At 38.6% G+C, this 24,282-nt stretch overlaps 1 protein-coding gene across 1 annotated transcript in view; it reads left to right on the top strand.

The window, feature by feature from the left end:
• The window catches only part of CA8 (carbonic anhydrase 8 (inactive)), a 47,565-nt gene extending 33,403 nt beyond the window's left edge, over positions 1-14,162 (top strand). Inside the window, exons 8-9 of the mRNA XM_014873072.2 lie at positions 1,984-2,153; positions 13,501-14,162. Of these exons, the coding sequence (XP_014728558.1) occupies positions 1,984-2,118 (135 nt within the window). The 3' untranslated portion in view covers positions 2,119-2,153; positions 13,501-14,162. The remainder of the gene's footprint in view (positions 1-1,983; positions 2,154-13,500) is intronic.
• Positions 14,163-24,282: the final 10,120 nt, after the last annotated feature.

Below are 24,282 nucleotides of genomic sequence, written 5' to 3'. Positions count from 1 at the left end.
ACAGAAGTACTTCTCATGAGAAAATCACCAAGTGTGTACAGGGTCTCTGTCATGGCAGTCTGAACCGTGGAAGGAACAACTAAACAAGGGGGCTGTTGATCTCAGAAGAAATTCCCCCTTGGAGCAGAGCTACAATTCTTGACTTCCCTAAAGACTAAAGAGCAGGCACAGAGATCAGGTCAGTTCTACTCTCCTGACTGAAGAAACTGGAAGCTGCTTTGTGAAGAGTACCTCCTGGAGAAAGATTTCACTGCAGGAACTGGGATGGGGCATTTGTAGTTACAGTAGGAGACAACTCACAAATGCCAGCTTTGCAGAGTCTGCTCTTCCCTTTCCTTCATCTATGTTTGTTTGAAGTATCTCATTCTCAAAAGATCAAGCAAAAGCCACGTTTTTGTAAAGTGCTCCTTCCTAAACTGCAATTATCTCAGACTTTCCAGAGTTGATTCAGATGGTGAAAGAGGATGCTTTTACAAAACTCCCTCAGTGATTTACCAACCCTTGAGTTCTGAAGACTTTTTCAATTCCAAGCTGGTAGTGGGTTTGCTTTCAGTTTGCTTTAAGTAAACAAAACAACAACAATCTTCCATAACAGGATTCTGCCTCTAAAAGCACCTTCAAGGAGCTTTTTCATTTTTGCAGTCTAAGCTGTTGCCTTGTATCTCAGCTGCCAGAAGCTGAGTGTTGATTTCCAAGTGCACTGTTTTTTTGAGGAAAATGAAGCAGAGAAGAGCTAGCATCTAAATCAAGTAAATAAGTCTGTGTCAGTACTGCTGTAGAGTGGAAAACAAAGAGGGCAGTAATGTTCCAGGTTGCAGTAAGAAAGTATTCTCTGTAGGCAGGATAAGAATAAAAATGCCATTACCTGCTGTTTAGTACCTCATTTAATTTAATTCTAGAACCATGCTTACATTCTCCCTGTAATATTTCCTAGGGTGTTTTTCATGGAGAAATTAACTCTATAATGTCTTAGATGTTAAAATGATTGTATACTCCAGGCTCCTTTTACTTTCTGTGTATCTTCAGTTTCAAGTTAGGGGTGAGCTGCATAGTGAAGCATCACAGGGTCAGTACAAGTACAAAAGCTCAGGCTAGGGGAATCAGCCATCAAGTACATTTGCTGTATCCAGCTAAGACAGCTTGTGAATATGCCAAAGAAAAACGTTTTTTCTAGTAGTTGTAACTATTTAAAATACAAGACTCCTAAAAACAGCAGTGGTGAACAGTAAGGTAAAGTGTTTTATCATGCAGCACTTGATGCTAATACCAAGGATGGAGATGGAAGCTGCTCATATTCTTCCTTACACCAGATTAGATTTAGAAAAATCTAAGAAGAGTCTATAAGCAAGAAACATATTTGTTTTGGCTGAACTGAAGTCTTGTATATTTATTTTTTACTGTATTTGACTTCCTGACTATCTACACCTACGGATCTTTTGAAGCAGCATTTTGTTTTGATCACAGAAACTGTATTTTTCCATATAAAATGTCAACAGGCATCCTCTGAAGCTAAGAATCTGTTCAGTATTCTTCTGGTTTAGAAGATAGCAACAGTTTCAGGCAGTAAGTAAATCACTAGGAGAATTTCAAAGCAATTTATAGTCAAGCAAGTTATTCCTGAAATGCACTTCTTTGAAGAAGACCAGAATTACTGCTCTAAAGACACAACAGTAAGGCTGATTCATAGGATGTAATCTGCAATAGCCAAGGTTATAGATCCTAAAAGAAGTCGTGAAAAGGCAAAGGATAAGTTTACCAAACCATGTGCATAAGAGTTCTTATTTTTTCTCTATATCTCAAATGTTTTGACAGTGCTGATAACTATTTAAAAATGTTATTAATGTATATTGGCCTTACTATATGGTACCTGAGCACTCCAATGTTCAAAGCTGCAGAATTGGCTGGACAAGGCTGGTTTTGATTATTGGTCCCATGGTGAAGAATGTGTCTCAGCTTCTTCATTTCTGCTTTTCTGTCTTTCAGATAGAGGAATTTCGAAGACTGAGGACTCATGTTAAAGGTGCTGAACTTTTAGAGGGCTCTGATGGAATCCTAGGAGATAACTTCAGACCAACTCAGCCACTTAGTGATAGAATCATCAGGGCTGCATTTCAGTAGCAGAGGAGGAAGAACAATGATGAATCTTCAGTCAGGTAAGTAAAAACTTAGCGGAAAAATCAAAACTTTGAAATAATTTAGCTAAAGTAGAAAATGCACTTAATTTTAGCTTATGTTCTGATACATTGTTGCAGTTCTAAATTTTGTCACTGATTTCTATTGCATCCTGTGTATAATAGTTTGGTTGTGTCATGGTTTGACTACAGTTGACAACCAAGCCCCACAAGCAGCTCAGTCACTTTCACGTGCTGGGATGGGGAAGAGAATCACAAGGGTAAAAGTGAGAAAGTTTGTGAGTTGAGGCAAAGACAGTTTGATAGGTAAAGGAAAAGCCATACATGCAAGCAAAGCAATAGAAAACAAGAAGGTAATTCACCACCATCCAGGCAGTGAACCACAATGCCCACTTACATCACAGTTACTTCTTGTAGCTTTCAATTTCTCTTGCTGCAGTGAGGAAGAGCACACTATGCCTTGGTTATGTGGTATATTTCCCCAGGTACTGAGTTTTACTGGTTTACATGTTTCTAGAAGGTCATTGGTGGATCTTTTCACCCTGTTAAAAAAGCAGGGTAAGTAAGTTCTGGAAGGAGGCCTTTAATTCTAAAATGGGGAGGGGGGATTTCATTTTGGTTTTGTTTTTTTTTTTTAATTTTTTTCTTTTTTTTTTTTTTTATTTAATGCTGTTCTTTACCAACAAGACTGAATTTTAGGCAACTCCGGTGAAGGTATAAGAGGAAAAAAATTAAATTCTGTCATGCCTAATTTATATTTCATTCATCAAAGTAGTTGCTGCTTCTTTTCCACCTTCATTGACTCACAGAAGAAGAATTTGAGGATGACATAAGAGAAGTACATATGTGAACCTGCATTAACCCTGCTTCAATTATTAAAAGGTCTCATGTGTTCCCCTAGCCTCTATCATTTACAAAGTAAATCTCCTCAATGCTCAACAATTACTCCTAATCCTTGTTATACTTAGTTAATGGATGTTTTGCTGTAAGGAAAAACCTGGCAGTGAGATTCAAAGAGAGTTAAAGTCCAGGGAAATGGTTGAGTCACCATCCCTGAAGGCATTTAAGATGTGTAGATGGGATTTTAGAGACAGGGTTTAGTGATGGACCTGGCAATGCTGGGTTAATGGCATGATGATCTTAAAGGTCTTTTCTAACTTAAATCATTCTATTATTCTGAGGCAAATTGTTGTCTTGAAGGTAATGAGTCAAGGCACCAGCTTTTTGTTGATTTTGAAATGATGTGATCTTGCCTTAATGCAAATAATAGGAGAGAAAATCTGGGAAAATTTCAAGAAAAGAATCTGTGAATGCTTTCTTCGATAAGTACTACTGCTTTTCAACATAGTAAAATTTTTTCTTTAGTTTCCCACAAAAAACTTTATTTAAATAATAGAAACATTGGGTATTCCCCATTACCCTGTTTACTTTTGAAATACATCATATAAAAGCCTCAAATTTTCTATCTTCACATTTCTTCAAAGCTACAAATAACAGATTCATCTAGGGTTTCATCTGGAAAGCATGCTGCTAAAAGGGTTTTGATAAACTGTTTTGGGTAAGGCTATTTATTTGTACTTTAAATTCTTGCCCTCTCTAGTTCATGTCAGGCTCTGTTGTGGAGTTAAACCCATTCAGAGCATGCTCTGGGTCCAGTTTCCAATTTAATGTAAAGTAACAAATGATCAGGCAGCAGATAACCCATAAAAAAGATTGATAATTCAGTGCTTCCAAAAAATAGATCCATTAAAAGTAAGTGAGAAGATAATCCTCCCTCCTGCATATGATAGAAATTATTAAATTGGCTAGGACAGTGACCAGCAATTTCATGGTCTTTCTGTATAGCATAAGCATTTGATATGGTTTATGCATCTAAACATTTTTGAAGTAAGGGGTTATTGGTATTTTATAACCCAATTTAATATCTGCATCCCAGAAGTTAAACAAAAAACCCAAAACACTGATACCTTTTTTTAATACTATTTTCTCATTCCCGTATTTAATTTTGGGCATATCCTTAAGACCAATTCTCAATTACATGGTTCTCTGCAGTAACCAAATGTTGTCACTTTAATCTTGAAATGGATGTTTCAAATTCATCCCAGCTTCTGCATAAAAATTACTTGGGAAAATCGTAGCAATATTAAAGTACAATTTTTCTCAGAGAGTGATAATGCCCTCAGGCCAGTGCAGGTAATTCAAGTCTGTAACAGTGAAATTACTTGACACACTGAGTTTGAATTTTAAGCATGAAAGACTTTCCTTTACAATGATGGAATTGAAATGTAAAAATTCCCCTTTTGCTTTCGTGTTTGAAATTTTATTACATTTGTCAATACTTATAAAGATTTGTTCTATATAATAAGATTTATCTCGGCTTTGCTTCACAAAATAATCTGCAGTTTTAATTCTCAAATGATGGAAATTTTAATGCAAAGTAATAGTCCTCACTGTAGGGCCATACTAATTATGGACACTCGAGTGCTGAGGAAGAACTGTGACTCCTTGCACAGTGTAACTCACAAGAAGAAATGACACTTGTTTCTCTACACCTGATTGAATTATTTATCAGAAATTCATTTGGTCAGGTCTTTTCAGTTTTGTGTGCATCAGTCCAAGTAGCACTGAATTAATCAAGGTTTCATTATATATCTTTGCTATTTAGTTTAGAGGGCTGAAAAAAATGAAGTGTAAAAAGAAATTACATGGCTTTGTTCACATTTCTTCTGTGCAAAGGGGTAAAAAGGAAAGGAAACAATCCTGCTTACTTTGTAGTGATATCCTCACACCTCTCCATGAGGAAGGTTGAGGAACAGTAGCTCCTCACACAGACCTCAGAAATCCTCAGAAAGATTCCTTCCTTCAGTGGAATGAAGGGAGTCCCTTAAGATTGGATTGCTGGCATCAGCTGAATATTGCTATGAAGACTCAGTAATAGATGGGGAGGTAATAGTTTTCAGAGCAGCATCTTCCTAGTGATTCAGGAGGAGCATTTCTTTTCAAACAACAGATTATCTTTTACTTTAAAGCTCTGATATGTCTTTAATATTACAATTACAAATATACTGGTTGACTTCTTTTCTTACACAGTGCCCCTCTGCCAAGGCTGCTGAACTCCTGTCAGTAAACTTTTCAGTATTTTTTTTTTATTCCAAGCCAATATGGCACAACCACTTGAAGAACCTTGAGGAATGTTAGTTTGCCATGACCTTGTTATTCTGTCGGGGAAAGAAGGAGACAAATGTTTCTGTAAGTGTATCCACAGGAATAGAAAGAGGTTGTTTGAAAGGTCTAATAAATTTTGACTGAATCAGAATGCAGGCTCTATGTACACCATGCTTCCAAAGCTTCAGAACATCTGCTCCTCAGCCTTGATTTAAACCTTGACAAAACTGAGCCCTTTGTGGCTTATGATCAAATGGCATATGTTGATCTTGGATGTAATTAGTTCTAATCTGTTGAGTAAGAAGCAGAGTTGACACAAAGATGGAATATCATGGTGTGTAATACCAGGGAAAGGACTGTTTTCTTAAAGTGTTCCTCCATCATGGAAAAGCCCAGATCTCAAAATACTCCTCTTCAGTTTGAAGATAAAATTTGGCCAGGCTCTAAAGGAGGCCTTCAGGATGACAAAACAGAACTTTGTACCTTCTCTTCTCTCTTTAAACCAGTGGGTTTTAGAATAAGTTTGCTGCTATCTAGTTGGCCTTTCCTAGCTCTGCTTCTTTTCTGCTAAAAACGTATGTCTCTCAGATAGCTTGGGGTTAATGAGTTTTTGGATTCTGTTTTGGTAGGGTTTTTGACATACATCCAAATGACAGACCATTAAATGACCTTTTTATCCTTCTCCTGTAGTTGCTGAAGTTTTCAAATACATATATTTTTTCTTTTGAAAAAGCTGTTTAAAAAAACTCTACCCTCTTTAAATCATACCTAATAGTGAAAGAGCCAGTCAGATGTTAAGGAGTTTGGAGGAAAAGCTACGGAGTAGCTTTTCTGCAAATAGGAGTACAGATTTGCTTTCAGACCTGGAAGGTTAAAAAAATGAGTTCAGATTTACAGAGTAAAGAACAATAGAATAGCAGAGTAGTTGTAATTGAAAGGTGCCTCTGGAGATCTATTAGTTTGATCCTCTGCTCAAAGCAGTGTTAACTACAGTGGGTTGCTCAGAGCCATGTCCAGCTGGGTTTTGAATATCATAAGGATGAAGACTCCTTAATCTCTGAGCAAATTGTACCTGTGTACTCCTGCAGAGAAAAGGTTTTTCTTAATTTTAAATGAAATTTCCTGTATTTCAGTTTGCACCCATTGCCTCTTCTCCTTTCATTGGATGCAGCTGAAGATGCAGTATGGTGCCATCCTCTCTACTTGTTCTCATAAAGTATTTATACAGATTTATAAAATCCCTGTTGAAACATCTTTTCTGGAGGCTGGGCAGTTTCACCTCTCTCAGGCATCCTTTTATGACAGATGCTCCAATCCTTTACCATTCTTGTAGCCTGTTGCTGATCTACAGCATGTCTTTCTTCTGAACTGAGGAACCCAGGACTCCAGATGTTCTCTCAGTGCTGAGTAGAAGCATTTCCCTCCACCTGCTGGCAATGCTTTTCCTGGGTGCAGCCCAGAGAGCTGCAGAATTTCACTGTTGCCTGGGGTGCATTACTGTCTTAGCTTGAGCTTGATGTTTGCCAGGACTTCCAAGTCCTTTTCTGAAAGAAACCAGAAGGAATAACTTCCTCAGTGTTAATGACAGTTTCTTTTTTACTTCCTGCTTGACTCAGAACCCTTGCTATGGGCATTAAGCTACTTCTTGATAGTTTCAGATGATCTTGGAATAAGATTTGTATTTACTATTATTATACAGCAAAGCCTAGCAGTGAGGAAAATAAATGCTACCACTCTTAGAAATCAAAACAAATCTTAAATCTTCCATTTCATTAGATGCTATTTATTTGACAGTTGTAGGCCTGACACACTATTTCTCAGTATGTGAATTGTGACTATTCCAGAAGGCTTGCTGGAATTTTGGGGCTTGCCACCTTTTCTAATGGATAAGTACTTTTTCTGTGCTGCACTCTTCACTGAAGACAGCATTATTTGTGGTTTCCAATGGATTTATCACCCCCTCTTTAAATCTTGTTGCTTTACGTGTAGCTGATTTGGTAGACATGCTTTTCACCTCTTTTATGTCCGTGGAACAGCTTTATCCGTGGATGAGCAAGACTTCTGATTTCAAAGACTTGAATATCAACCTGAATTTGTAATGACAATGAACTCAGTATGGCATACAAATGTGTCTCCATCCCTTTATACACCAGGGTGTATACACATGATTCCATGCACAGAGTAGGTAAATGGCGTTGCTCCTGTTTACTAAGAGGAGGTCAAATAGGTGCTTCTTATAGAAGTCATTGAAATCCACAAGGCTCTTTTAATAGAAGACAGTAAGAACTTGTTCCAGAAAACAATTTGCTAAAAGAGCATTTTCTTTTTAAAGTGATAAAATTTAATCTGTTTTCCTCTGAGAATAATTAATAAACGAAAGAATTTGATCTCCACTGTGTTGTCTCAAAACTCCCCATCTCAGACACAATTTATTTTTTATTCATAAATAATTACCCTCCAAGTGTGATGATGTCTTATACCTACTCCATCTACATACATACATTACTCATGTTTTCCTGAACATTTTTTCATTCATGACTGATTGAGAAATTTCTGAGGAAACATCAATTTTTATATACACAAGTGCATGTACACACTCATACATACACATACATCTGTGGTAGACCTCAGACTGCAAGTAGGTGCAAATTTATCCAATATCCTGTAAATTAAGATAGCAGAAATTAATTCAGTTTAAAAACATGCTTAATATAATGACTATTTTCCTAGTTGTAAATTCAAGATTTGAGAAAAAAATTAAATAACATCATTAAAATAGCAAGGTTTTGCTAGGCCTGGGGAAAAAGAAGGTGTAATTTAGGGTGGGAGGAACAGAGACTGCATTTCTGATGCTGCAGAAACTCTCTGCATGATACTGAGAGGACTGAGCAGACAAGGAGAAACTGGTACAACACAAATTTCACAGCAGTGAGAGGGGGCTATGTGGTGGCTGTATCTGGGGGGTTTTGGGAATGGATAGTGCAAATTCCTTGCTTTTGAAGCTGCTGAGCAGCTGTTCTGGCAACAAAACTATGGTGCCCTTTCCCCAGGATACAGAACAGGGGATCTGGTGTTGCCAGTGGTAATGAACTAGTACTAAACAGGTGGTGGTGCACTCTCCTCATTATGGACTTGTGAATTGTGTGAAAACAGATTGTAGAATATGAAAGAACATTCAAATCCAGAGTGAGCCGTGGAGCTGCACTTTGCCTTTGAAAAATGGGAAGGGTGATGCAATACTATGGACTGTATTTCTATGTTTAAACAGATTGCAGTGAAATTTATATTTTAATGGGCATTAACATTAGCAGTCCATGTGTCTTTACTCTCAGTTTACTAGTAGCATTTGTAATTTATGAAGTTCACAAACAAGTTGCTCTGCAGAAGTTCAAACACTTGGGGATTTTTTCCTTTCCTGTTGTGTAGGTCAAGAGCTGGAATGAGCTGTCTGCAGCCATGCATCATTAGGTTACTACAACTATTCTTATCATTTTCCTGTTTAAAAAACCCAAATCAACCCAACACAAAGATTATCAACATTAGTTCTTTAGAAGTGCAAACACAAATTTCCTAGATTTGTTGAAATACAAGTATTTGTGCTGCTTCTAAGTGAGTGATTTTTTTATTGGGCATTGTTTGTCTCCATGAGTTTAGTTTGCGATTAAAAGGTTGGTTTAATTGTTAAGTTTCAGTCTTTAAAGAAACTGAACTTCATGTTATCACCAAAACTGACTATTGTTCTTCTGTATTTAAGGTCTTATGTCCAGTGCCCACCCTCTGCTGCCACTTCAGAGTTGTTGAGAATGTGCTTACACTTGAGTGCATGACTGTAGGACAGAGGGCCAAACACCATATTTAGAGACCTACTGGAAACAAAACAAAACTTTTGGAGCTTTCAGGCAACCAAAAGCTCCAGGAATGGCTGAAAAATGATGCCTTTTGAGGTTTTTTCCACTGCTTCATTGTAATAGCAGGGAGTAGGGTGTGCCCTGAGATTGCAAGTGAGCCCTGTAATATCAGCATAAATTTTTTTTCCCTCTGCTGATGATTCAAATAAGTGACTAGAAAAACATTTTGGTTGCTTATGTGATGTACCTGTGATACGGGGGCAAGAATGTAGGGACTTGGTAGCCAGAGGCAGCCAAGAGTCATAGACTGGTCTTTGCTGTGGTAGGTACTTATGTGTCCAGGCCAGAGCATCAGTATAACAGGTGACCAAGCCTAAATGAGAAAGAAGACCATTTTGAGTTTTCACAGTTAGTATCATATTGGAATTGTCCTTGTTCAATTCCTCACTGAGGTCTTGTTGGAAATACCTTGTAGAGGAATTGTAGAGGAATGGAAAATGGTCAAAATCCCTTAGCATGTAAAGAAGCAAGGAGGAAAGATAACTGTGCTTCCTTTTCAAAGCTAAAAAAGTCATAAGGTAGTCTAGGAATCAGATCCCTGCTTATGCTTCAAATAAGATACTTCATGCTGACAAGTGCTCCTAAATTTTGTGACCTGTGAGTTTCTACCAGCATCACACAGTCTTTCTTATTCATAATTCACTGTTATCATCAGCTTTTCATCAAAAGAGTTTTGAGAGTGCAATTCCCAGCAGTTTACCATAAACCATGTATGGTTGGTAGACTGCTACTTGGGAGCTGATAATGTAGCCAGGAGCCCAGAGTGCCTGTCATACAAAACACCCTCACAAGCAAGCACAAGTTAGAGTCTGAACATGTACTGAAACTCTGCCATGGTATTTTCACTTATGAGGAAAATGCCACAAATCCGTGATGAGTCAAAATAGTAAGAAGCTGAAATCATCATTGATAAAGCTACACCCGTTTTTAGAGAAAGAGAATAGCACATATAAAATATAATGTAATAGGCTCTCAAATATCAAAGATACTAGAAGGACATATAGGTACATGTATCTGTACAATACAGAGAAAAGAGCCTGCAGTATCCTTTCCTCCTTCGCCAGTCTTGTACAAGTTAGGCCCTGGAAGTGCACTCTGTTTTGCCTGGATGAAATCATACACTTATAAGCAGAACATTATTAGTCCATTGAAACTGAAGATTCGAGTAGGCCCTGATCCTTACTCTTATTGGAATTTTTAATTCTGATTATTTCATATGGATAAAGGTAATGCAATGAAAAACATGCAAAGTCTTGCTAAGCAAACAGACATGTTTTGTAAATAAATAGCAAGTTATTTAGATTACTGAAAATGTTTTTGCAACTGATACTTGCCACTCAAGAAACAGAATGTCAGTGCTAACTGTTGTTAACAATGTTTTATGGATAAGACCAGAGTTTATGACAGAGCAATGCTACTAATAAAACTTTCTTTTAAAACATTTATGCGTCCTCATTGCTCAAGACAAATAAAGGTGTATTTTAGTTAGGTAGACGTAGCTAAATGCCCACAAAACTTGATATTGATTCACTAAATTGTAACCTTATCATGGAAGGAATGCAGAGCATTTCAAGAAAGATAAGGTTTGATAAGGTACTCAGTTCTCTTTTCTGAGACACTCTGAATCCACACCTGGCTGTACTTTCAGCTGCTGTTTTTAGGAAGGTGTAGGATAAATTTAATGTTTTGTCAGTATTGTAGTGGTTTTGCCTCCTATGTCTTTTGCTTTTTTTTTTTTTTAACTCTTCTTGATTTATCGTAATGTTAAGGAGGAGAAGGCAACATCCTTCTGTAAAGGAAACGATAGGACATTGTGTGAGACGAGGGGCGTAAGGAATATGGTAAGACAAAGAGGTGGAAAAACTCTCCAGAAAGGAGATTGACTATTTTTAAGCAGCAGAATAAAGGGTTGGATCTTGTGTATTGATCTTGACCTAGACCTAAAGCTGCTGCTGTGGGACTTCATACTTCTTCCCTATCAGATGGAAAGACCATATTGTGGCCATCCTATTTAATTTCTCCATAGTCTCTTTATTTGCACTTTCTCAACACTCTTGGAAGACTTTGAAAAATAATCCTTTTCACTGAAGTTTTCTCATATCTTCTCTTTTAAATATGTTCTCTCTATTGCTATAGGAACATTGGGACCTTTGGTTCTTAAAAATATACCAGCTTTGCTCCTTAACTTTGCTGCTGCTTCTGCTCCTTGTTTCTGAGATAAAATGCATAGTGTTCCATTTGTCCCAGTTTTGTACCAAAAATTTTGTGAAGTATATAGCTCCATAAAATTTTTATATGAAAGAATTAGATACAAATCTTCGTGGAAAAGTAATGATTTTTTCTTATATTCTGAGGTTGATTTCTGAGCTTTGATTAACCTTGTTAATAATTTTTTTTTTCAAGCCATGGGTATTGTGAAAAACTCGTAAGATTTTGTAGGTATTTACAGTTTATGGCACTGATCCTGGAAGGTTTTCTTTGGGAATAAGTATTTGGTCTGTAGAGGACTTCACCAGAAAGTAGGCAAGGGGTTGTTACACAAGAATAAACAAGGGTAAACATGGATAACAACACTACCAATTCATACAATCAGTCTTTTGTCAGATAATACATTAAGTATTTCTGTAACAAACACAGCTGAAAATTTCAAACTGGATCGTAATTAGGCTCCTTTCAAAAAGTAATTCATTAATACAATAGGTACGAAATCCCAGTTCAACTTAATTTCACTTTGACTTTTGGACTAAAAGCATTAAGCTTGAACTAGCTAAAAATGTACAAAATGTGCATTCAATTAAAGAGTAATTAGATACTCAATCACCGTTACATTGCACTAGGGATTACCCAAGAAAGAAGAGAGGTGCTACTCACTGCAGTGTGGAAAACAATTTTCTTAATTAGTTCACTAATTGAGATTGAGGAAGTGTTACTATGTCACAGCATTAGTTTACCTAAATGGAACCTTAAAAACACAAAGGTTTTGGCTTCTTTTGAACTATCTCACTTGGATTGTTCAGTCTTATTCACTGATCCAGTACTTTCTGGCCACAAAAATGGAAACTTTCTGTTCGGGGAAGTGGGGGGGTTGGTCCCTGCACCCTTTGTATCAGTAGCCCACTTTAAAAATGTGCCAAGAGTTTTTCCAGAAATGGAGAATAACTTGTTATTACTACTTAGTTGTTGTTTTGTTTTTTTATGTTGCACCTTTATACCAAGTGCTTGGTATAATCCTCTGTGCTGTTACACAGAGTGTAAAGCCCGCTGGTTACAGCCTGCCTTAGGAGGCAGCTGGTAGAAAGCTCTTCAAGTGGACCATCGAATGGTGCTTCTGCCTGACAACGTGGCTTTTGGGGGGTATTGAGTGATAACCAGGGAGTATGAAGAAATCACAACACAGATTGTCTCGTGGGTAGGTGGTGACTTCTTAGCAGCTCTGCTGGTTACTGACAACCCCTACACTCCCTTCCACTGTCAGGACCGGAGTGGGAACTCTATGGAATGTGTTGACTCTTCCTGCAAGCAGTTGTAGCCCCAGGTGACCATTTGCACCAGGAGCACTTTCAGATTGTTTGTGTGTACACACTGAGCTATTGTTAGCACTAGAATAACCTCAGGGGGAAAAAAAAAAGGGAAATTATTAGTACAACAGAATGAAGGAATGAAGCAGTCAGACACTCTCATACTCACTGCTTCTGAACTGGGAGCACTGGGACAACCTGTGCACCTGGATTCTTAAGGTTATGCCAAAGCACATGAATATGTGTTTGCATGAAATCAAGCATTGATTAGTGCTGCTAATGAATATTACTCCTATTAGGAGAAAATGGGTGCTTGCTTTCTATCCCTTGAGCCCAACTGACTCCCATGAGAGCTGGTACTCAGCACTTCACTCAGTAAGGCCTCTAAAACAGTAAATGGTAAAAAGTTCTCTGTGACCAGTATATTTTTCTTTCTAGTTCAGTACCATGAGCACCAGGTTAGAATCAATTACCAGACTGATTCAGAAAGCCAATTGTAAAACTTTGTTTTGAATTAATAATTTTACCACTGCTTTTAACTTTGCATTTTTACTGCCATTTCCTTCATTGCTAGTAAATCTTGCAGCACTGGCTTTACCCTAGAAGAGAAGAATCAGTACCATTATGTCACTAAAGTATATACCCTGAAACTGCTCCCACCTGCTGTCATGAAATCCCAGCTTTTAGTTTTCCCTGTCTCCCTGGCTGGACATAAACAGTCTTTCAGACCCACTGTGGAGGAATTTCAGTAACATAATTGTTCCATTCTCTTTTCAGAGAGGGGGGAAGACAATGCTCCCACAGTGCCCGCAGATGAGAAATGGAAACTTTTGAGACTGCTGCTTCAGTTGAACCACAAAGCCTGTATTGTTTGTCTTCATCTAATTCAGCCTTGATAGACAGCTGTGACAGTTGGTCTGTCCACATGGTCCAGTGAAATTCTGGGAATGGGCTGTACATTAAAAGAAGAAAATATATTGAATCTTCCGTTTCACACTGTTAACTATTTTTAAATTGTCATTATCGTTGCTTTTATAGCTACTTTGCCATAGCATTCAATAGTAATCTGTGATCCAAATAGTACTGATTTTAAGCTTGGTATGAATGCTAATATGTAGAAATACTCATTATTGTTTTGAATGTTAGATTTATTTTTATTCCGTATCATCTCTTGTTCTGTCAGTAACAATATTTTCTGTAGAGGGGAGATGCATTCTGCAAAGGTAATAAAAACTCTGTTTGTTCACAAAGAGTATTATACAAATTCAGAATTAATTTTTTGGCAGAAAAGGAGCACTTCTCTGCTAAGCATATGCATTTGACATGGGTTATCTGAATAAAGCTGAATGACATTTACATTACTAGGAACCTTACTGAAAAAAGGACAGTTTGGAACTAAGTAAAATTAACCAATATTACAATAAACGGAATTGTCTGGATTATTTTCTACTTGGTGAGCCATGGAACTTTGCAATATAGTGTTCAATTGAGGCAGAAAATGTTCAGTCTTTGTTCTCCTGTGAATTATGACAGTTCTATTTGTTCTGTACATTGCTGGGGATGGTGGTCTGGGGACTTTCTCTGCATGTCCTGAGCTTGCTGCACAGCATGGGGATTGCCATGCTGGGCCACACATGACTTATCTGCCAGAGAAGATAAAGCAAGGGTAGTCTGAACCATCCAGTCAGCCTCATAGCTCCTAATTCCTGAGAAACACCAAGATCTGAAGGACAGAGTCACTGATGTGGGAGGCAATAGCTTTGATCACCATAGCTATTAGTGAGGTTCCCTGTTGTAGCATGAGGGACCTTGCAGAGATCTGTGTCAGTGGAAGAATCCCAGAGGCAAAGATGGCAACTTCCAGTCTGGGGCACAATGAAGATGGAAACTGAGGGCTCACAAAGAGGAGGCCACTCCCTTGGAGCAGATCAATCATCAATCACAAAGTCATTCCAGGAAATGGTAAATACAGAGTCAGAGGCATCCTTAATCCACCTTGTCAAGGGTTATGGGGAAAACTACTGCTGAAGAATGTTACAAGCCCTCTGAGTAATTTATGTGTATATATGTGTGTATAGTGGCAGCAGAAACAACAGGGCAAATGCACAGAGTGTATGTGAACTGGGTGAGCAGGAACAGATATTATTGACCACTTGATGTGTTTGTAACTGGGTGCCCTGCAGAAAGACATATTTCCTTTGGAGATAAACCTTGGTAGCATGCATTGCAATAAATGCACAGAAAATGTAAAACAAGCAGTCCACCATGAGGTCATCTGTTCATTTGGGCTTAGCAGAATAGCAGTCAGCATGTTGTTCCTTGGGCTTAGAGAAACTTATATTCCTTAAGGTTATCCCCATCTCCTGCCCACATTTCATGAAGTTATCTACTCATTGGGTTCAAGATTTCAGTGCTGGCCAAAACCACACTTTCCACCCGCAGTGTCTGCAACATGTGTATGTAGCAGATTCACTGGCTACTGCCCCTCTTCCTTCAGCAGTTACTCCCCAAGCAGCTGCAGCCAGAGCCCAACCCCAACACCTGATTACCAGACCGTGGCTTCCCACTGATGAATGATGATGAGAATCATACCACAGGGCAGGAGCAGTCTCTGCTGCAGTGGCCTGGCTGGACCGTCTGTAGTTTTTGACAGGAGCCTGATAACTTGTCTTAGTTGTGAGGTTTGGTACTAAAATCTTGGGAAAATAAAATAAAACTCTGTGAGGTGGAAGTCACCTGTTTTCTGCCAGGTGAAGCTCTGTTCTTGTCTCCTTGCACCCAGCAATGAATGAACCCTCCAAAAGTGGAGTGAACCATGTTCCAAACCTGACAGTTCTCAGATGATACACACAGCTCATTCAGATCTCCCTTTGCATACAACATATTATTAACTACTGAGTGTTAACTGACAGGAACTGTAGTAGTAATATGGCAAATATTGACATTATGATGAAATCTGAACAAGATTTATTCTCTAAATAAACATGTTCCTTATCTTGAAGCTGGCTGATATTCCTGTGGCTGTGAAATACAGATAAATTGTGAAGCAAATGATGTAATGTCTCCGCCAAAAAGTCCATTATTTCCCTTTCCTGTGCTCCCTTCCTGTGTTTGCTGTTCTTTCAAGCATTGCCTTGTGCAGCGAAATTCTAGTCATATAAATACTACTGCTGAGGAATTGAAGTTAGTAAATTTGTCTCAACACTTGTCAGACTTTTTTCCTAGGCTTGGCTTTGAAAGAAAAATAAAACCCACTGGTAAAAATACTTAGATCAGTTTTGTGTCTTAAGAACTGGATCTAATTATAGCAACAAATTCATTCAAAAAACAGACCCATTCTAATTACAGATTGGTCAACCCACGTTCGTTGTGTATTGGGAAAAGTTAAATTAGTCTTTCTGGTTTTGGTAGGAATACACAGGGAGGAATTTTTAGGAAGGGCTCTCACTGTATTATTTCAGTTACACTACATTCATGAGAGGTTTTATTGAGTGTGGCAAGGCTCTACTGCTCTCCAGCTGGAGTTCCACATGCCTGACTTTGTATTAATACTTTTAAGAAATTATAAAACTGATAAGGGGTTTCTGAGGGTAGTGTAAGGCTGCAAATTAATAATTTCCTCTTTAAGCCTACAGCTACTAAAATTTTGAGTTAGTTTGCTCTCTGGAAGTATTTTTAAAGGGAAATGTTAATGGGCATAATGCTTCACATAATTTTAGAGATTTATTAGAAAAGTGAATTGTAAGTTTCCAAGAGATGTTGAGCAGTTGCACACTTGTTGGTCTTGAAATCGATGGCATAATACTTAAAAGCAATTTTGTGCTTCATCAGGCAAAAGCTGGCTCCACAGGCTTCTGATAAACTGTAGGAAGGTATTTGGAATAGGAAAAATCCAGCTCTTGAGAGAAGGAAGGTGAATTGGGGCAGATGACTGTTGTCAGTGATCATCCATCTGCAGGTGATGTGTTCTTCAGTTTCCTCTGTAGTTTTCTGGAGCTCTCAGAAAAATTTAGAGCCTTTAAATTCTTAGTTTCACTAGGAAGCGTGGTATGATGTGCTTTGCACTTTGGGCTGTGATCCTGGGCACGCACTTACCCAAATTAGAGGAGCTTAGAAAACACTGTGCCTCCCTAAAGCTGTCTTTTGCCCTGGATAAAACCTTTCCTTTGTGTGAAAATTAAGTCATAGGCAGGTGGACCAATAAATTCTAGGCCTGATCTCAAAATATACCTGGAAGATAAACAGGAATAAATTGATGTGGGTTAAAGAATAGGCTTGATCCCAGACATTACACTGGCAAGCATGGGGTGGTGGCTGTGTATGGAAACAGATGTGAGGTAGGACATGAGTCTTCAGAGGAAATAGAAGTGATCCCTGGCCAGCATCCTGGTCTGCATCCTAAAGGTTGACTCATCTGTGTTCCTGTCTCTCAGAGGGTAATTGAAGACTACTTACTGTTGCTGAGGAGATAAAACTGCTTAACAGCAGGACAACATAAAGGAAAAAAAATTGTATTGAGAAATTTCAGCTGAGTTTTGCTGAGACTGCAGAAGGAACAAGAAGAGATCCATGCACATGCAGCTTCACCAGAAGTCACACCAGTCAGCATTTTCCAGACCCTGCCAGGGTGCAGCTACCATTAGCACAGACTCACTTTCATTGAGTTTGACTGGTGGGCACAGCACTGGTTCAGTAATGGCCTTGGGCAAACGATTCTTTCATGGTTGTCACATCCACTCCAATGAGAATGAAGGGAAGCTTTCTTTCTTGTCGAAACGGGGGGAGTCCCAGGAGGAATGATGGCTGTAGAGAAAAAGGGGAAAACCTCTAGGGGTTGAGAGCTATGGAAGAAGCACAGATTTTGGCATGCTTTTTCTTGTCTGGGTTTCATGGTGGCATCACCAGCCATGGAGTTTGCTTTGAGATGTGTTCTTCCTTTATACAGCAGTGCTTCCTGCTGAAATGTCAGGTAGCTGTAGAGTCACCCACTACACCTTCTGAGGCTGGACCATGCAGGATGCTTTTGGAAATGTTTATGTGCACATTTATTTGTGAAACTCTAGCTGCCATTGTAAGCACACCTATGTGTGTGTATTTATCTCTTTAGAATGCTACATATAAAAAACTGTTTTAAAAAGAAAAGCAATGTAAGATGAACTGTAGAACCTTAATATATTTCAGTCTGAAGACTATATGCCTAGCATCAGCTCATCAGCTCTGTTGGCATTTGTATGATTTCGTTTCTTCCTTTGCTTAATGAATTTGTGTTAAAATCCTGTTCCTTTTCCTCCATTATTAATTTTACAGCCCCAAGTCTTTTATACTGAATGCTGTTCAAGACTTGCTCTGAAGACATTCGCTTTGTCATTGAGCCTTCTCTCTTGCAGTAATTTTTTGAATGCTTCTGATATATTAAAGAACTTATCTTTACAATCACTTTGCATATACTTCTCTAGCATATGAAGATTCCTCCCTGATCACAAGTTATCTGTATGATGCCAGGTATAAGAAAAAGACCCAGCAGTCAGCCCTGTCAGAGAGAGGTTCTTCCTATAGACCTGCAATGTGTGTAGTGTAGTCTTGTTCAGGAGAACTTGTTACATCTTAGTTTAGGCTTACTTGCAAAATAAAAACCCAACATTGACTCAGTAGTCAGATCACCTCTTAAATCTTCTCCCTGATTTGTTGGGATAATTGTTTCTAATGCAAGGTTTGCTTTTCAGTGCTGGGCAATTTTTTGTGATTCTTCCATTCAGTATCTTCAAATGCTTCTCACCAGTGTTTTTCCCGTGCTGTTTACAGAGACAGTGGCAGCTTTTTCTTTTGCTCAGCCTTCCCCAGCTCCTGATCTCATCTTGATCCAAAGAGGCCTCCCCTCCCCAAATATCAGAGAAACAACTGAAGGTGAGGTAAAAGAAGGGAAATATTAGATAAACTTGGAAAGAGCTTGCCCTATAAAGTACACAACGAGCTGTTTAAGCCTTGACTAACAAAGAAAAAGAAAGTATAAAGATAACAAAGCAAAAACAGCATAAAGAAACTTCCCTGAGTGTTCTCCTTTTCACTAGCAGGGATGTGGTTGGAAATACTCCTTTTCTATTTCCATCTCAACTTGCTTCTGTTGGAAGTGTTCCATTCTGGGTTGTGTAACACCAGCTGACTAACCCACAGCCAACTCCCAAATCAGTGATCAGAAGCCACGTCCAGCCAGCCTTATTCCCTGACACTGCTTCTCTCCGGCACCTTTCCCACCAGTGACAGGGAGTTGGCTGCTTGTCCTTGGACAGCAAACCTTATCCTAAACCCTGGCTGTTCACCACATTCCCTGGGTTGGGTTACCTTCCCCCCCCACCACATCTCCTGAGATAGAAGATGGTAAAGGAATAAAGCCAAAACACAAACTCCATTCTTTTATAAAATAAAGCAGTGGAGAAGGCTGGGGCTTCAAGCACATAAGCAACTCCAGTACTTATTATTAAAGGTGAGGTTTGTGTCTGAGATGGAGACAAAACCAACATGATCTTACTTAGACATAAACTCATTTCCTCCCTTAGGCTTTAGTATAAATATACACTACAAACAGTGCTTTCTGAAGTGCCTCCCATGTAAACATCTGACAGTGGTGAGCATGAAAAGGATGAAAGCTGTGATTAGTCAGTGAACACATACAGCTGAGTATGATACACCATGTCAGCAATATTTTAAATAGCAGGTATAAAGCAGTTCTAGAAAATGTGTGTTTAGCCTCATGTTGTGAAGATACCAGGGTTTTTCTTTTTGGTGCACTATTAGTCTGTACAAAGTGAGTTTCATTATCTTGGACCATAAGTTGACAGTGGCTTGGTCTCTTTAGCTGGATAATCATATATGTGGCCAAGCAAAAAGAAAAAAAAAAAACAAACAAAAAGTAGCTGAAAGATTTATTCATGGCTTAGAAACAGGTAGTAGTTCATATAGATAAGGAGATGTTTACTCAAGAGAAAAATAAAAAACAAACACAAAAGAGTCTGAGAGCTGTGTGCTCTTGGCAGGGAAGCCACTGATGATTACCAAATGCATGAGTCTCAGTGTGAAATTATAGTCTATGATTAAGTGGAAGTGCTGCAGCATTTTGAATCTTCCTGATTTTACATTTTGACCACCCTAGTTCCACAAAATTAAAAATGGAAACACATGAGGCCAGAGCATCTCAAAATACCTGTGACTAGGGCTGTAATGAATGAAAAAAAGTTCTTGCAGAGCCAAAGAATCTGTTTGCAATAGGTATATTTCCAAGGTATCCGGCCTTCAGATGATGATATGATGGCATCAAATTTTTACAGGTGTCCTGTAAAGATGTGTTAATTGCATTATATTTTCCAACCACTAGATGTCTGCATACTATAGAGCTTCAGGCAGGGTTTGTTCTCCAACATAAAAGGCAAACAAAGAAAATATGTATCTGCAGATGTGTCTCTCTGTATCATAATTTGGCATCAGTTTTTTTTCTGACCTATGCCCCTTGTCCAAGGAGGGATCAGTGGGCAAAGAGATACTCTGCAAGAAAACTTGTATATATGAAAATGACTGGTTTCTGTTAAAACTAGAAAGTAAACAATAGATTAGGCCATATGTAAAGATCACGTCTATTCAGATAAAATTCACAAATACCAGAAATTAAATACAATAGGGCCACCTGTAGTTTTAGGAGCATGGCAAGTCCCAGTGCTGGTTTGACTCCAATTCTTCAGGAAGTCCCACCAGTTTTGTTGCCATTTTTTGCAAAGTGGAGCATCATCTGCTTGGAGCTGTTAGGAAGTTTAAGGTGAGCTGTGAGCACTGTGAGCCCACAGATATTCCCCCAAGTGCTTGCTTTGTAGTAACAGTGTTAAAACAAGGACACAGCTTTCCTGAGCTGTAGGACAGCCCAGACTAAGCATGCTCTACATGGACAGTTGTTTACACACTTGTTTGGCATAAACACTTTTCTCACAAGGTTTCCCCAAGGCACAGTGTTTAGCAGCCCTTCCTAGGTAATTGCTGTGCTGAAATGCCAAGAATAGGATGGGAAAAATAAAAATCCCATGCTTTCAGGGCCTTTGCTAGTGCCTGGAAAGAATATACTGCTTGAGTTTAGATACCCAGCTTCAGACGTCCCTCTTACCCGAGTTCATGGGAATAAGTGAAGGCTGTGAAGTTTTGTGAAAATTACTGGTTTACAGAAGGCAGTACCTGCAGTGTCTCAAGTGGGCACCACTACAGAGGCAGATTAACTGTGTCCTATAACCCTTGAATTGGAACTCTTCCTCCTCTCTCCAAAGGCCTCTTCATACCTTTAAGCATGTTGCTTTTATTTGTTGCTCCAAAATACAACTTCCTCTTGCTTCTCCTGATCCCACCTTTCCTTGCCTACACATTAAATGTGTTTGGGAAGGAATTCACAACATTAAGGCTGCAGCACACAGACATTTCTTGTGTGCTACTTGATATTACAGTATTCACCCTTTCCCAAAACGTTTTAAATGCTGTTCAAGACTTTTCATGCTTCTTTACATCTCTTGGCTAGTTAATAAATTAACAGTTCCTAAATTCAGTTTCCCATTAACAAAATTGAATCTAATATTAAGGATTCATTCTCATTTTAGAGTTGATACCCACAATTGTGGTTAGTATTACATCACAATTAACTTTGTTTTTAAAAAGGCTAACAAGCTCATTTCACACCACTTTAATTTGGGTTCGTAGAAGTAAAAAAGGAAGATCTAATAGGTGTCCTGCATTTACAAACTGCAGAAACTTTCTTTCACTGTCCTTAAGAGTGAGTGTCAAATTTGTGAAGCTTAGCGACAAATTGATGAGGAAATTTTTCTCTTTTTAAGAAGTGGAAGAATCAATAAAATGTCATTGCTACTTCTTTTTGACTTAGAGCAGAATCCTGTTGCTGTTTATGGGAATGCTAGACTGTGCAGTTCTTCACTGTATTTTTTTTTTAAATTCGTAAGGCCCCTGAAATTATTTCGTGGTGATTATTTGTCTTGAGACAAATATGTGCTCAATCTTAAGGCCTCAAAAGTAAGGATTCAGTGAAGCCCTTGGAAGATGGGTCTCCGTTCCACCTGCAAGAAAAGGAAGGGTCTTCTTGATATTTTTAGAACGTCTCTGAATTGCAATTAAGTTTTAATTATGTTAGAATATGCTAAGTTACTAAGATTTTAAATTTCAGTTTTAGTAATGTTTTTAGGGCTTCTGTTATATTATCTAAATTTCTCTTTTCATTGAGCCTCCAGCTCCAACCTGCATTCTACATTGGTTTTGTTATGTAATTGTTTTTATTTCTCAAAGAGAGATAAAAGAAAACGGAATTATTTTTGAGAAAGTATCTGTCAGTTGTCCTGTAACTGAAGAGTTAATAATATGTGGTTACATTACCAGCTCTTAATAGGAAGACTTTGTGATCTGGAATACACACCTCCTCTTGCTAATTAGCCAGTTAAAAAAGAGCAATCTAGTATTATTTTGGGAATATTTTCATATAGAAAGAAATTCATCTGGGCATAGATGAGATTGATTTTAAATTTTTTAAATAATGCTTCTTTCCTACCAATTTCTAAGAAGGAAGAACCAAAATATATTCAGTTTTGGGCAACAAGAGATCAGGTGAAGAGACACCTCTCTTCCCCTCACTTTCCTTATGCCTTTCCCTTTCCCTGGCAGCCAGAAGAATGAAAGAATCAAAACATGGTGTCCTTTCCAGCAAAAAATTTCAGCTGACATTTTAGCTGTAGTGGACATCTACATGCAGGGATAGGACTGTTATCATCCAAATCAAAGCAGTTGCACCTGTAAAAGGAAAACATTTGGCTAGAGCAAGGAAAAAATGAGAGTCAAGTCTAAATCTGCTCTCAAGGACTCTTCAATTGCTAATTTAATGAGATCATGTGAGGTTTTGTATCTTCTTGTCTTTCATTCAATTTTAATTAGATTTTTTCCTCTCTCCAGACAGTCCTCCCATTTTCTTGTTATATTCTTCTTGTTTGTACCCAGCAGCACAGCCTTGCCTTCAGAACTGCAGCAAAAATACTCTCAAGTCTGTGTGTGCAATCCAGACTGCACCACCACAGTGACTGGCAATTACTTATGACCAACCAACATTAAAGTGGAAAGGTTCACTCTATTAGGCTTGGTCTTTATAAAAGAGACCACAGAAATTCACCCAGTAATTCCTTCATCAAGTCGAGAAGCTTGCATTGACCTTCTGTCTCATCTTGAGTTGCCTTTCATCTGTATCCTCAATGCTTTACATCTGGCACTATGTGTAACCACATTTGCACTACCTGCAGTGTTTGTGTGGTTTTCAAATATTTTCTTTCACGTGCTATGATTAATTAATTAATTAATTAATTTTCCTTTCAAGTCATGTCTGGTTTTTTTTTTTTTTTTTTTTTGCTCATCAGCTTTCCTCCAGCTTTTATACTTTTTACTTTCCTCCTAGATTCTTTCTGTCACATACCATTTCTGTCAACAGGCCTCATGCAGGCTGTGCTTCCACGGTATAAGATCTGTGTGCTCCTGGATCAGCCTGTGGTACAAATCCAATGTGAACAAGGCACGGGCATATTTCTGATGAATTAGCCAGAGTACAGTATATGGATATATGCCAGGGTTTATCCCAGCTATGGGTAAACAGATGATGTGTATTCGGCATAAAATTAGAGTGGGCAGGATGAGCTAAAAACTGATCTGTCAAGACAGATTGAAGTTGTAGTAAGAATTCAAAATATTTGGAACAAATTTGAACTGACAGACTGAAGTTGTTTTAGTGCTTTGTGTCATATGGCCACAGGGTTTTTGATCTCATAATAGGCATCTTAAAACAGGTTTACCATCTTGTCTATTTACAGCCTCAATAACACTAATGTCAGCAAAGTAATGAACTTCCTGCTATTAAGACCAGAAAGAGTCCTTTGGGTAATTTCACCTGATCCTTGAGTGACCCAGACAATAAAATTTCCTTCATTAATCCACAATGTGTTCAATATCCTTCTGTCATCCTATAATATCAAGACCCCCACGGCAGAAAATATGTGAAGCATCCAGTAATACAATGTTGTTTGGACAGTACAGTCAACACATCATCTGGGAAGCACCTGTCTGGGATTTGTACATGGAGTCACACTTTCACACGGGACCTTGGCAAGCCACTTAGGTTAGAAACAGCCACCCTCAGCCTGGGTCTTGGCTTGGCTCCCTGAGGAGTAAAGCACCAGCCATGGATAAGAGACAGCTGTGGCTGGTGGTTGCCACACTGGCTAACTCCACTGCCTGCTGCTTGCCAGCTGAAATCAGCATTTGGCCACTGGAGTCAGAGCATGCTTGAGAAAGGTTTACAGGCTTGGCACATCCAGGACTCAGACAGACACAGGGTGGAAATGAGGTCTAAGAGAGTACCACTGGCCCTTATGGCTGCTAAAGAGAGCAAGCTGAGGAAAAGCTCTTCCATTCCTACCAGGGGAAATCCAGTACTGAACTCTGAACTTTATGAGGTGAATTTTTTTCCTGTTCATTTGTATACCTGCATGT

The sequence above is a fragment of the Sturnus vulgaris genome, chromosome 1, assembly GCF_052056855.1.
Source record: "Sturnus vulgaris isolate bStuVul1 chromosome 1, bStuVul1.hap1, whole genome shotgun sequence".
Lineage (NCBI taxonomy): Eukaryota > Metazoa > Chordata > Aves > Passeriformes > Sturnidae > Sturnus > Sturnus vulgaris.
The sequence above is the reverse complement of the archived record's forward strand: the minus strand, read 5'-3'. Positions and strand labels throughout refer to the sequence as shown.